Raw genomic sequence first — 14630 nt, forward strand, 5'->3', positions numbered from 1 at the left:
TTAATCATTTTACAATCACTAATTAAATATCATGATAAATGATTGTTTATAATTTTAAGCTTTTTTACAGAATATCAAATTATATATATATAATGAAATTTATTATTTTTGTTAATTTTTTGAAAGCTTTCATATATATAGTAGAAATATTTTTAACTATATATTTTTGCAACTAATTTTATTTATGATTAAAATATTCTTTTTAGATGATAAGATATATATAGAAATAATTGTTTAATCTTTATTAAAGATATTCTTGGATAATAACAAATTATATGAATAATTTTTTTATTTTAAAACTATTTTTTATTATATCAGTTTTAATGAGTTATCTGATTTCATAAAGCTTAAATTCGTTTTATGTTTGGGTTTTATTATATTAAATCATAATTACTAAATATTTTATAATTATTCACTAATATATGTATTAATAAACTAAAATACTATGATAATAAATTATTATTTTATTTCGTTTGAAAATTGTTACATATTAATTATATTTTTTTGAAAATTTCTTTATACACATATTTATTATATATAAATAAATCTTTAAAGTCACTTAAAATTTCTTTTCATTATATAAAATTAAGAATTTTAATTTATTAATATTTAGTTTATATACTTTATGTTTTCAACTTTATATTTTAAAAAATCAGATAACAACACAAAATACATATAGGAACTATATCTATATTTTTAAATATTTTTAGATTTTGGATAAATCTTACTATTATTAATTTTAATCAATTATTTAATCAAATAAATTAATTTTCGTTTTTATTTTTAGTTTAGTTATATATTTTTATTCATTAAGGATAGTATCAATATTAACCACTATAACTTTTAACGTAAGAGCTCCGTTGCGAAAAATCAAATCATAATTACTAAATATTTTATAAATATTCACTAATATATGTGTTAATAGCTAAAAGACTATTGGTAATAATTATTATTTTATTTCGTTTGAAAATTGATACATATTAATTATAATTTTTGAAAATTTCTTTGTACACATATTTATTATATATAAATAAATCTTTAAAGTCACTTAATATTTTCTTTTCAGTTATATAAAATTAATAATTTTAATTTATTAATATTTAGTTATATACTTTATGTTTTCAATTTTATATTTAAAAAAATCAGATAACAATACAACATACATATAAGAACTATATCTATATTTTAAAATATTTTTAGATTTTGGATAAATCTTACTATTATTAATTTTAATCAATTATTTAATCAAGTAAATTAGTTTTCGTTTTTATTTTTAGCTTAATTATATATTTTATTCATTAAGGATAGTATCGATATTAACAGATCCGTTGCGAAAAATCAATTCGCGAATAATAACAGTATAGATGTGTGTTAACAAGCATTGGCACCCTATTATTATTATTTTTTTTTGGCTATGAAAACCTATCCGGTATAATTTTGGTCCGGTTTCGCAAAACCGGGAACCTAAACCGTTGCGTTTAAAGATCTAACCTGAAGAAGAAGCAGAGGGTTTTAGTTAGTTTCCGTGAAGAGGGTTTTGATGGCGCGTCGCAAATCAAACGCGCCGCCGAAAGCAACACGACAGCCGAGCAAGCAACCATCTTCCGGCGCCGAGAGATCAGCTCTATACGCCAGAAGGGAAGCCGCCAAAATCCTCCACACCGTTCTCCGAGGCGACGCCGAGCGCCGAGCCGTCGCTTCGATAAAGTCGCTCGTCTTCAGCCCTTCCGTGCGCAACAAACGCGGCACGTTCGCTCTCGTCTGCGAGACGCTAAAGCGTGCGTCCTTTCTCCTCTTTAGCCAATTACCCAAAACACTCAAAAAACGACTTTTTTTTTTAAAAGCTTTTTTCTTGTATTATATGAACAATGCAGATCTTGATGTGATTAAGGATGTTCTTGAAATTGCTAACGTGTTGAATAGCAAATGGAAGGTAATGTGCTCATCGTAATTGCTATTAAAAATCGATGCTTTAATTTACACTTATTGAATTCTAAATCGTTTATTTTTAATAACCAAAACGATTTTTCTTAAAAGCCTGTTTATTCTTTTCAAATCAGTTCAAATCGGTTTAAAAGTATTTAATTTGGTCTAGATTTGTTTAATCAACCAATAATATTAGTGGAAATCCATGAATTCGATTAACTTCTTTTTTGTATATCTAATTTTTTGAAAACTATCAAAACAATTTTAGAATTTGACACGAAGCTAAAATATTTAATATAAATGTGATATACATAATTATATTAATATTTATTAATAATTCGACTATTTGCTAGTCCTCTTTGGATATTTTTGAACATTGCCCTCAATGCTTAGTTTTGTTCTTTTTGTTTGCAGAGGCAAGAGCCATTGGTCTACATTATTTGCTATGATATCCTTTTCGGCAAGGTAATAGCTTTTTTGGCAGCTTCACTAGCTATGTTTTTGGTTGGTTTTCTCAAGGGAGCTTCTTTGATTGTCAGGAGACTCCATCGATTGGTGATGCTGAGAAGTTTCTCGTGCGCCGTAAAGATGCTCTACTGTCAGGTCTAGCCACGCTTCTTGTGAGGAAGAAAGTTAAAAACGTTGAAGAGTTGTTGGATCTTTCTCAGCTCAATGGTATTATTATGATACACTAGGCATTAAGCGTGTTATCTGTTGTTGTCTTTGTCTATATAAATATTGATTTTAAGTTTTTTTTGATACAGGTCATATAAAGCCACGTTATGTTCGTGTAAATACACTTAAGATGGATGTAGATTCAGCAGTGAAGGAGCTGGAGAAACTGTATAAGGTACGTACCAGGATGGTTCTTACATAAGTAGGAAGTTATTAGATTCAGTGATTGTGGGAAGGAGCTCACATTTTTTACCTTTTTCAATATGATATAGGTGGAGAAGGATGAGACGGTTCCTGACTTGTTAGTGATGCCACCTGGCAGTGATTTGCATGCTCATCCTTTGGTTATGAATGGCCGTATATTTTTGCAGGTAAACAGTAAAAGATCTTTGTAAATTCTGTTTAATATATAGTTTATGATTTTGCTGATATTTTAATTCCTTGGGATTATAGGGAAAGGGAAGTTCAATGGTAGCAGCAGCACTGCAGCCAGAAGCAGGTTGGGAGGTAGGCCCATATTTTCTGTTTGGTGGTTGTCAGTAGACTTGTTGTATCTTACCATATGCTAAATTGAACCTTGTTTTGTGAAGGTTATTGATGCCTGTTCAGCTCCAGGTAACAAAACTGTTCATCTGGCTGCTCTTTTGAAAGGACAAGGAAAAATCATAGCCTGTGAGCTAAATGAAGAACGTGTAAAGCGTTTGGAACAGACTATTAAGCTGTCTGGTGCTACCAGTATCCTTCTTTTAGCTTATACCCTTTTAGCTAAATGAGTTATGTTCCAAATGATTTTAGCATATACCCTCAAGCCATGTCTGTTCATGATTGCTTTGCTTAACCACAAGCTGTAGATATTGAAGTCTTTCATGGTGATTTTCTGAGCCTAAATCCGGAAGATCCTTCTTTTGCAAAGGTAAAGCATTACTTAGTCTGAATGAAATGAACAATAGTAACCATCTGATGTTATTATCTAGAGTCTTGTAGCATAAGCAGATGTAGTCATTTGAACCAAATGCATGCGTGTGGCTGATTATCGCAGGTTCGGGCTATATTGTTGGATCCTTCTTGCTCTGGCTCTGGAACCATTACAGATCGTCTGGACCATCTCCTTCCTTCTCATTCAGCAGGTTTCAACTGATTCTTCTCTATGTGTGTTATGTTACACAATGACTGAACTCTTTTAAGACACTTTTCCCATGTAGATAACAAGAACTATGACTCCATAAGACTGCACAAGCTCGCTGTTTTCCAGAAGAAGGCCCTTGCCCATGCACTCTCCTGTGAGCTTACGTACTTGTTTCTCCAGTGTTAACTTTTCTATTAGTAGTTTAGTACTCATCCTATGCCTATATATACTTGTAGTTCCACAGGTTGAGAGAGTAGTATACAGCACATGCTCCATCCACCAGATAGAAAACGAAGATGTGGTCTCATCTGTATTACCTCTGGCTTCATCCTTAGGCTTCGAACTCGCTACCCCTTTTCCTAACTGGCAGCGTCGTGGTCTCCCTGTATTCGCAGGATGTAACTATCGCCTTTTCAACTCACTTTGATTGTCTCTCTGTTTTTCTTTTTTCTAACAAGTTGATCATGTTGGTTCGCAGCTGAACATTTACTCAGGATGGATCCGGTGGAGGACAAAGAAGGGTTCTTCATCGCTTTGTTTACCAAGACAACAAACAAACTTGATAACCCAAAACCGTATGAGCTTCCTGAAGGAGAGTGTAGAAGAAGACGCAAACAGTTTTATCCGTTTCTTTGGCCCAAAGTGTTCTTCAGAGCTTGGAATGGGAGGTTGCACGGGTCCAGGAGGTAAACTCCATATTAAGTCCCACCTCAGAAGAGACCAAGTCCCTTCCTTCAAAGAATGAGAAACTTTTATTTTGTAAACAAAACTTTTTATATAGTAGTCTCTTTTGAAACACTCCATTCACCTCTTTCTAAACTTACTGTGATCTTCATTTACTATTGAGGTCAACCACTTTAGGTTGCTTTTGAGCATTTTCTCTTCAGAAGTTCATTGTTGGAATCTTGATTGGTTTAAGTAAAAGGTTACTTGAAAATGAGTTTAGGTGTTTTGATGAGAGGAGAAAAGAACAAACATCTTTTTCTCAGGTACATATGCCTAAAAACTTAGACTAATGCTTGATATATCAAGGTTTCTCTTCTCCGCTGTATCCACCTCTCTTTGCCCTATCCATAGTCCTCAAAACAAGGCAACAAGTGTCTCTGGCAATTGGTAGAGTCTAGGGTCTAAAGGGGTTTTACAAGGGCTCTTTGGGACATCTTGAAGTGCCTAGCCACAGTTTATAGTCTGAGTTTCTCTGTTTCCTTTGTTAAGGTGAAGAAACGTGATAGAGAATCTAACAGGATATTTTGATTGAGTTTAAAGATGTCTTTCTTCTCTAATAGACAGAACATTATAACAGAGAGCAAGGATCAAACCACCTCCCATTTGTAACAATGATAACTAAAATGTCTTTCCTAAGAAGAGGTTAACTTGGGCCTAAGATAACCAAATCACATGAGGTCTTAAATCAACAAATAAAAATCTAAACCAAAAACAGTTAGGCTGTTCATCATATATAAAGCAAATACACAGAATGGTTTTTTTTTTTAGGACCGGCCCCTCTTGTTGTTGCTGCAAGATGGGCACTTGTACTGCTTGATGTGCTCAGCCCTTGCTGGTGTTATCTTCACACACTTGCCATGGAACCAGCTCTCACAGAGGTCACAGCAGATCCAGAACTCATTCTCTGCATAGTTCTCACCACATGCCCCACACTCTGTTTCACCTTGCTCATCATCATCTTCCTCCTCCTCCTCTTCCTCTTCCTCTTTGGGCTCTGCCTTTGAGTACTTAGGCCGAGGTTCTGATCCTCCTCGCTGTAAAAAAGAATACAGGTTTTAGTTAGATGGACAAGAAACAATGTAACTTAAAATTAAAGTGTTCATGTCTTAAAAAGAACACTTTACCTTGGAGTTTGATTTGGATCTGTTGCTGCTATTGTTGGAAACAGAGGATTTCTCCTTTGATTGTTTCTTAGCAGTACCAGACACAACCTCAAAGACTGATGGTAGCTCATTCATCATATTGAAAAGCCGTTTCCTGCAACAAAAAAGGTGGACCAACAACATCAATCACAGAGAGCTTCACACAGACCTTGAACCTTAGCAGCATATACATCATATACCACAACAGGAACAACATAGACTCAAGAGGGAGAAACATGCATACCTATCAGCTTTGTCAAACCCAAACCTGGATCCGAAAAAGAAAGCAACTGCAAGAAGCCATGCATCACTGTGGACAGCAACAAGGGACAGCCAGTCCTTCTCCACCATCCCGTTACGGGCAAAGTTGATACCCAAAACAGGCTCTGGGATCTCCGGGGGAACCTCTTCAGCTGGTAAATTCACTTCCCATTGCTCATTAGGGAGCCCATAAAGGCACAAGTTCTCCTTCTCTATAAACATCACAAAAGCAAAAAAAATAAGGACAAGCTGTAAGTAAGCCACAAACTAAATCTCTTACAAGAGCACAAAAACACACAAAGACAAATGACATAAAAGCAAAGAGCACAATGAGCCTCTGACTAAAACATCTGAAAAGAACAGAGATTCACCAAATACAGCCAGGTGAGGAAAGCAACATAAACAGTGATTTTTAACCACAGGGTCAAGCTGATAAGACTCCAGAGACTCTGAATTTGTGAGGAAAACACAATCGTCAATTAAAATCAAAAGCAATGATCAACACAGAGAGAAACAAGAGCACTTTCAAGTCTCTCCTCCCCTGTCTCTATACTACCTCATACACCTCTATTACAAGCACAATGCTGAGCCCAAGACAACCCAAATCATGAAAACCACAGAAAGGAACAAACTTTTTTGTTTTCACTTTAGCCAAGTCAAATAAAAATCAACACTTTACTAAACAAAAAAAAACAGAGAAGAAGAGGAACTTATCAAACCCCTAAGGGCATAACCTTAAAAAAAAAACCAACAAAGACAATTCAATACTTTAGAAAAAAAACAGTGACTTTCATCACCGGAGATCAAAATCTATAAACGGAACACTCACCGGGATCACAAAGTCGGCGGAAGTCCTGAACATCTGCCAGAAACCAAACCAAAAAATAAAATAAAAAATTGATTATGAACAATAGAAGAAAAAAAAACAAAAACAAAGGGGAAAGTAAAGTGTTGATGGTTAAGTTCAAAAAAAAAAGTAAAGTGTTGATGGAAACCAAATATTTTTTTTACCAGTGGTTAAAGCCTTAATCATGCCATTCCTACGACCCTTAAAGTCTCTGAAAACTTCCTCCACCGTACGTGGGTTATACGCGCCACCTCCGTCCATAATTCTTACAGAACAGAAAAGGAGAAGACAGAAGACAGAGAAGCCTTTGACTTGGCCTTGAGAAAATTGTGTGCGAGAAAGAGAACGATAAAGCGTTATTTAATGAGATGAGGAGGAGTCCGCAGGTGAGGAGAAATCAGATGTGGGAGGGATCACGATAAGGTTACAGTACAGACCTCTTACATGTTGACGCGTGTCTGTTTTGATTTGTTTTGAGTCATTACCTGACAGCCGGCGATGTCTCCGATACCTCCTGGTTATGTTTTTTGTGATTAGAAAGAGTTTGTCCTACTAAAGCTTCTTCATAGAACACATTTGTCATACTTAGTTGTTGTGTTCTTATGAAAAAGACTAAAAAAGTTGTTAAAACTAAAAATAGCTTGCCAACATTGTATAGTATTGTAGAGGTAGTGTTTGAGATTGGGTTGTCAATGTTATAGTATTCAACCAGTTTTATTCATAGTAATGTGTTTTGTGTGTTTGGGATGTTTTATGGGATTATCGGAATCTTATGTTCTTTCGCGCCAATTTTTTTTTTCTGGTAGTCACAACGGTTTTTCAAAAGAGTAGTTAACGGAAAATTTTAAATTCATATAGTCTTTGCGCGCCAAAAAGATATTTGTTAATGGAACAATATTTTGTTTTTAGTAATCATAACGGTTTTTAATATTTGGTAACTTTCTTTCTTTCTTCTTTCTTTCTTTTCACAAAAGTAGTTAACGAAATTTTTTAAATTTATTTATTTTTCGTGCCAAATTTTATTTGTTGACGGAAAATATGTTATATTGCAGTTTTCGGTATTTTCCAACAAAGTACTATGTAACAAATTACGCTGGGTAATGTAGTATTAGAAAGATATCTTCGACCATCTAGTATTTTGTTCTTCGCTAATGAAAATTTCTGAAAAAGTTTTATAAAAATTATATGTTCATTTTGCGCCTATAAGATATCTGAATAACATGTTTAACCGTTAAATTAGTCTATATTAACATACCATGTCCATAAAATTAATTATTTTCAAAAATACTGTGACTTTTCTATTTCGAAATATAAAAATCTCTTCATATTGCTCATAAAAATTATAATGGATGTCAATTAGCTGATTAAATTTTGACATGCATTCAATATTTATTTTTTCTCTTACTTCTAAACAAAATATAAAATTTAGTTAGCAGATCTTGAGTTTTTTTCTTTCATTCTTATTTTACTTTGTTTTTATCTAATTTTAAATATATTTAAATGTTTTTTTCAAAACTGAAACAAATCTCACTTATCAATTCATTTGTTGACAAGTGTTAGCTATTCAAATTTATGTTACTTAAATAAATATAACTTTCCTTTAAAATGAATATAACTTTCCTTTGGTCAAACTGTTTCTTTTAATTAAAATTTTGGTGAAATTTAAAAACTTTTGTTTTTTGTCCTTTTCCTATATAAAAGCACAAGTATTTATTTCATATTATTGAAAGAAAATCTCATTTACCATACTTAGATTTAAATAAATATATTAAATAAATATGATAAATTTATGATTTTGTCACAAAAGTATTGGAATCGTTTTATAAGGAACCAAATCAATTTAATAGTTATTCCAAGACATGATATTTATCCCCTTATACACAAGATAAAACAATAGTTAAAAATGGGATAAATATCCTCAAGATTTAATTCCATTTATCAAATCTTGATTTTCCAATATTTTAGATTAATAAATTTTAAAATAATAATTAGAATTCATGATTAATGGCGTTTGTAGAACCTAACCGCATTTCCTGTTTTTTCCCCTCAGATTATATAGGCAAGTTGGGTTTTAGGGCTTTCTTTGATTAGGTAATTTGCATTTTGTAGTTTCAAAGCCCATTACTGGCGTACCAACCAATCATCTCAAAGAACTCATCCCATCAAATAGCTTTTGTTAATTGTTTTCTGAGTGGCCATGTCACGTCGAAATATATTTGATCCCAATGTGCCAATTTGGTATACTAAATGATAGTAAAGGAATCATGACAAATTCAGAAGGTTGTTATTATTTCTCTCCATCAAAAGCAGAGAGCTTTATGTTCTCCTTCAATGTAAGGTAGATTTTCAACATAGTCCTTTGCCTTGTGATCCAAGTGCTAGCCCGATTAGGTAAACTAATGGTCGACCCTCTTCTTTTCCACTCTTTTTGTAAGGAGACATAATTTGTCTGATAAATAAATAAATTAACTATGCAATCTCCAGGCACTGTATTAGCGAGTTTGTTAAACCCGTAACATCTAGAGGGTTGTGCATAGAGGATATACATCTAACTTAGATTATTTAGAGATGTAGATGGATTTTGCTCCGCTTTTAATCCGTCTCCATTCGTTGTTTCTGAAGACATGTCGTTGACAAAGGTTAGTATAAGCAACGCCTTGACGGACGGTGCACGTCCGCTTCTAAACGATCTTTTAGGCTAGAAACTCAGTTTTGAAGACGTTGGTTAGTAAGATCTTTACTCGGGCCAATTTTTTGTCCATACCACGAAACGATATGCTTTTTCCCCGTCTCGAGTTTGAAGAGCCTTTGCCCCAGAACCAGCCTCAATGATATATGATCATTTCTTGAGATGAGAGTTGTGTCGTGCGTTAACAGTCTCATTGGCTGTTAACAGAGGATAGCAAGATGATATATAGCGAGTCAACATTGTTGTAATTGTGCAATCTTTAATCATTCCTTGGCATTTGTAAGATAATCGAGCTGTTGACATATTACCTGACTAAGTTAAAAAAAAACTAAGAAATAATAATTCTTAAAAAAAATCTATCTGCTGAGGTTTTTAAGCTCACGGTGATCTGATCTACACACACTGTAGTTATAGTTAAGACTGAATGTCACTAATCAGCAACCTGGCTTGATCAGACTATTCAAAAAATGGTAAGAAATAATAATTTAGGAAACCAAAGATTATACAAAAGTTGAACGGAGGAGATATCAATGTGGGTTTTCTAAAAAATGAAAGCCATATCCATATCTATTGTGTCATAGTAGCCAAGGATAGAAAATATATTCAACTTTATAATATAGTTCTTTGATTATGACATTGGAACCTCTGGAACAGTTCTTTTCTGTCAATGTTATTTGTTCCTTTTGTGCGTTACTTATAAATCAAGAAACTGAATCCAGCTTATAATTAGGTGTTTAGAGATGTTGCTATTGGAGTAAGTGCAACCAAACAAACACTGAGATTTAAGTCACTTGTAGAAACATCGTTAACTGATCACACCAAACCTTACAAGAAAACAGTTAAGAGTATTCTTAAATCACATTTTAATTTGAACGAAAGAAAGATTCACTTATCTTCCGAACGACTGGATGAAACCTTATAACTTTATAATAATTGGAGACAGTCTTAATTCTCTACATTTTCCCAGTGGACGGAGGCGTTTGGATTGAACGTGGGAGTCTTTTTGTCTCTATAAAACTTGATTAATAGCAAGTGTGAAAGTAATTTAAATTAATATATGAATTAGTGATATAACCTTTGACATTGAGTCGATCATGCAAATTATTTAAGTAGCGTAAAACGTTCTGCCAAAACAAATAATCATTGCACATTTTCCAAGCACTACTTCATCAAGATATTCCACAAATCTATAATAATTAAATCGAACCTAATATTCCCCCCAAAAAACCTAATATTGCATCTGTTTCACAATGATCCATATTCTACGAAAAAACATTGTTTGTACATTTTGTTTTCTTTTTCAATGTACTATTTAATGAAAAATTGTAAATTTCAAAAAAATAATGGTGTTTATTAGATTTATACTGATTAAAAGTTATGAAAAATGGTTATTTATAAAAAATAATGTATTTACAATCAAAATTTAATGTGGTTTTTAATATATGTGAAAAATCCAAAATATATATCTATCTATCTATTTATTATTCAAAAAAAAAAATATATCTATTTTAAACGGTGGAAATAGTATTTAACAAGCAAAAATAGTAACTAACGTGACAAAAATAAAACTTTCTCCTCACGACTTGGTTTCGATTATCTAATACAATAAAGTTGAGAAATCTGCCCTTTCAAGCTATCCACGTCTTTTTTTAGGATGGGGCGTTTGATGACATGTGTCAACTCGATAGGGTACGGTGTTCCTCACGCGTTTTGTTTTCCTGCGCGTGTCCGTGTTTGTTGTGCTGTTTCATCTCTCGCCTCTCTCATCTCTCTCCCACCGCCTCTCTCATCTCTCTCCCACCGCGTCTCCTCCTCTCACCACCACCCGTCTCCTCCTCGACTCACCACCACCGTGTATCCCCCTCGTCTCACCACCACCGCATCTCCACTTCGACTCACCACCACCGCGTCTCCCCCTTGTCTCATCACCACCACCACAGTCGACCTCTCTCTGTCATCGTATATGTGTTTCTCCTTCTCTCTATTGCTCTATTATGAATCTGATTTTGTTTTGTTTTTGATAAAGATAGGTGGAGGAGATAAGGTTCATGGCGGCTGGAGTAGAAAAGGTTCATGGCGGCTGAAGGATGCAAGTCTCGTGGCGGCTGAAGGATGCAAGTCTCGATGCGGCTGGAGGAAGCAAAGTTCATGGCCGTTGGAAGAGGGTCAAGCTCGACGGCTCCTCCTTGGGTAATGTACTTTTATATTGGCATTTTGTCGAACATCTGGTGTGCATTGTAGATTTACATTTGATTTTCTTCTTCTTGGCAGATGTGGCGGTTATGAATTCAGCTACTTCGAAGGATCCGAAGATTTTGAACAAGGAGAAAGTTAATGAGATGGAGCAAGCAAACATGGGTCATCGCCACATTTCTTGGTAAAGCTTTCACTTTTTTATCTTGTCGGAAAAGAGAAGAAGGCTTTGTTATTACAAGAGTTTTGTTTTGGGGATGTGCAGGAAGCATGTATGGTCAAACTTCTGTGTCTTTCGTGTAATAACGAGAAGTTGCTTGACGACGATGCTGTTCTTTAGGATGTCGGAGTCCGGAACAAGTCTCAGGTTCATCCATGTCTTTTCAATAAGTGTTAATCTGGCTTTGTTGTTGTACTATGTTCAAAGTAATTGTCTTTAACTTTGTTTTGATTGGCCAGCATGAATACAGATCTCATTTGTTCCATATGTGACGAAGAAGGGTCCGGGAAGACACTCGAAGAGGAAGAAGCATCATCTATTTTGTTCACTCCACAAGATTTGTTAGATAGTAGCGGTAGGTTGTCGACCAAACATAGTTATGTCGCTCAACACTTGATTGATGTCGGGATGTTCATCAACGAACAGGTAATGATTCTATTTACTATTCCTATTTCCATATTGAAGAATCAAAAAACATGACTAATTGCATTTACATAGGGCACTGTGATTACATAGCTTCATATCCCCTTATCGTGTAGCACAATACGAAAGGTGTTCTGCTTTTGAAGCCAAATATGAAAAGTTGTATCAGCTTATTATACGAAGGTATTTAGTAGTGATAACTGAGTTTCCTGTAGGATTTTTTTTTCACCGCATTGTGTGCCTCTCTCTCTCTCTAACTTTGGTTCTACAGTATCGAGCTCTGTTTCAAGCTTTCACACTGTTCGCCTTTTGTTTTCTCTTTCCTAAGGTTTGTTTTTTGATTGGAGGGGCAAGAGGTTCTGATCATGGCGTCGATGATGTCGTGGTCGGATCAGGGGCCTACGACAGAGGCGGAAGGAGGAAGAGAGAGCTCAGAGGTGTATTGTTTCTTGAATTTTTTACATGCATAGATGGATAGGTTGTTATGAAGCTCACCTTTGAAACCTCAATTTTTCTTTTTCTCCACATCCGACCAACATTTCTCTCCCCATGCGACAAAGCTCTGATATAGTTTCTTTGTTGTCCTTAAACATTTTTGTCGTGGAAATTTCGCCGCATCAGTTTATCTACGTAAGCTATAAGCTTTGAAGGTTTCATTGTGTATTTTTTTGTATATCCGGACATACTTGGTATTAGATTGGATTAACCCTTACTTATATACTTGGCAGGAGCATATGATGATGAAGAGGCTGCTTCTAGAGCTTACCACCTTTGCTACCTTTAAATACTGGGCCCTGGGACACTTATAAACTTTCCAGTGGGTACGCTATGGTAGTGTATGCTTTAAATAATCAAGGTTTAAGCTCTTCAGGCATAAGTGGCAGAAGGATGGTTATAGATGTTATGGGCCATTCTTTGCATTTTTCATTGTTTTATATACATTTATGCACTTACATATTTTTCTTTATTTGTCGATGATCTCTTAGCATGTTGAAGGTTCCTTTGCGGTCAAGGTTGTAATGTAATTTGGGATCATGATCATAAACTGATTTTCATCTGTAGGCTCTCCTAGCTGGTTCTATCATCCGCTTCTACAGGTTTCTACAAAAAAATTGGCTTTTAATACTTACATGTGCTAGGATCTGATGGTCTGGCTCATAACAATGTTTTAGCTTAGTTCTCCCTGGTTCTCTCTTTATAAAAACTGAGCAGTGATTCTCACAGTGTTGAATTCTTCTTAGCTATTCAAACTCTGATTTGTTTTTTTTTTAGAAGTTAGTTCTGTTATGTTTTTGAAACTATGTCAAGATCCCCAGTGATGAAAGTTTTAGTAATCTGTAACGGTGAGAAACTGGGGCTCCTTCTTGGGTTACTTACCATGGATGTTTTAGAGGAACCATTGCTGTAGATTCTTGGCATTTTCTGAGGGTTTCTTCACTGGTTCTTTTTTAACCTTTTCTTTGTGATTCTGGACTAGACTTCCGTCTTCTCCATTTTATTATTATTATAGCTACTTTGATCACTCTGTAATTATTATAGTTACTTTGATAACTCTGTAATGATGGCCCTAAGAGCAGTGTCGTCAACCATGGTGTGTGTGATGCTAATAGTGTTGTGGAAGGTGGAGGAGGTGAGGCCACAAGCGAGGTTGCACCACGGAAGGAAGTTGTGTCCTTTGGAAAAAAGGCACTGACTGACTAATAATTACAGGTCTGTTGCATTTGGAGTGTTGGTCACAACTAAGGAACCAAGAGCTTGAACTCAAGTGTCAGATAGATTAATTATCTTCATGACTTTTTGATGTAAATAAAGCATCTTCTCTGCTCTGAGTTGAGAATTATTTCTATGTTTGATCATTGATGTGCCTGAAATTTAACAACTTCGAGTAAGTGTTTATCGCTGGTCTTATCATTAGGTATTATTCCGTTGAATAATCTTCAAATGTCGATTTTTGAAATGCGGGGTACTTCAATTTCTTTTTTCAAATGACAATGTAATCACAATTGTACTGCTGCCAGCAAAAAATGTTCAAACAAAATAAGACGGTAAACTCTTCCAGAAATAGTTTGCAAGTAAACACTTGACCTTTACTAAAGTAAACTCATTGATGGCCCCCACCAGATTAACAAATTGCTTTTTCTTAGAAAAAGATCACAACTCACACATTTTCCACACCGATACTCACATGATCGACTGTTAGTTAAGTAATTAACAAACCCCAGCTTCTGTCATACAAGAACCTTAACACACTCAACAAACCACAAAGAAAACACCAGTTGCTTCCAACCCAGTCTATCCATTTCAAAGCAACTCACCAACTTGTACTCAATAATCTCAATAACCGACAAATATCAATACAATAACGCCATTCTCGAGCTGATCAAGTTCTACAACAATCCAAC

General features: G+C 34.7%; 3 protein-coding genes and 1 non-coding gene across 6 annotated transcripts; 3 read left to right on the forward strand and 1 right to left on the reverse strand.

The window, feature by feature from the left end:
* The first annotated feature begins 1484 nt into the window (after positions 1-1484).
* Positions 1485-4602, forward strand: LOC108837588 (25S rRNA (cytosine-C(5))-methyltransferase NSUN5). The gene is made up of 13 exons (XM_018610622.2): positions 1485-1778; positions 1875-1933; positions 2341-2391; positions 2466-2601; positions 2691-2776; positions 2874-2972; positions 3055-3108; positions 3192-3336; positions 3453-3514; positions 3641-3728; positions 3804-3881; positions 3964-4125; positions 4206-4602. The coding sequence occupies exons 1-13, from the start codon at positions 1541-1543 to the stop codon at positions 4415-4417; spliced, it is 1470 nt and encodes a 489-aa protein (XP_018466124.2). The 5' UTR covers positions 1485-1540; the 3' UTR covers positions 4418-4602.
* Positions 4603-5092: 490 nt separating this feature from the next.
* On the reverse strand, positions 5093-7042 carry LOC108834454 (PHD finger protein ALFIN-LIKE 4). The gene is made up of 5 exons (XM_018607791.2): positions 6868-7042; positions 6686-6718; positions 5840-6068; positions 5578-5710; positions 5093-5487 (listed from the first exon to the last, which is right to left on the reverse strand). Exons 1-5 carry the CDS (start codon positions 6962-6964, stop codon positions 5218-5220), a joined length of 762 nt encoding a protein of 253 aa, XP_018463293.2. The 5' UTR covers positions 6965-7042; the 3' UTR covers positions 5093-5217.
* A 4031-nt stretch (positions 7043-11073) lies between these two features.
* On the forward strand, positions 11074-13967 carry LOC108834453 (uncharacterized). Of its 3 annotated transcripts, XM_056988491.1 has the most exons (8): positions 11077-11351; positions 11419-11582; positions 11664-11769; positions 11851-11952; positions 12045-12231; positions 12304-12411; positions 12576-12858; positions 12957-13967. In XM_056988491.1, exons 2-6 carry the CDS (start codon positions 11480-11482, stop codon positions 12319-12321), a joined length of 516 nt encoding a protein of 171 aa, XP_056844471.1. In that variant the 5' UTR covers positions 11077-11351; positions 11419-11479; the 3' UTR covers positions 12322-12411; positions 12576-12858; positions 12957-13967. The 3 variants fall into 3 exon arrangements, with proteins under 3 accessions (XP_056844470.1, XP_056844469.1, XP_056844471.1); XM_056988490.1 differs by having other exon boundaries at positions 11074-11582; positions 12045-12411; XM_056988489.1 differs by having other exon boundaries at positions 11075-11351; positions 12045-12411; positions 12576-13967.
* LOC130497330 (small nucleolar RNA snoR130) lies at positions 13539-13659 on the forward strand. Its single transcript, XR_008936326.1, has one exon. It is a non-coding gene; the product is annotated as a small nucleolar RNA snoR130 (small nucleolar RNA).
* Positions 13968-14630: the final 663 nt, after the last annotated feature.

Source organism: Raphanus sativus, chromosome 6 (genome assembly GCF_000801105.2).
Source record: "Raphanus sativus cultivar WK10039 chromosome 6, ASM80110v3, whole genome shotgun sequence".
NCBI lineage: Eukaryota > Viridiplantae > Streptophyta > Magnoliopsida > Brassicales > Brassicaceae > Raphanus > Raphanus sativus.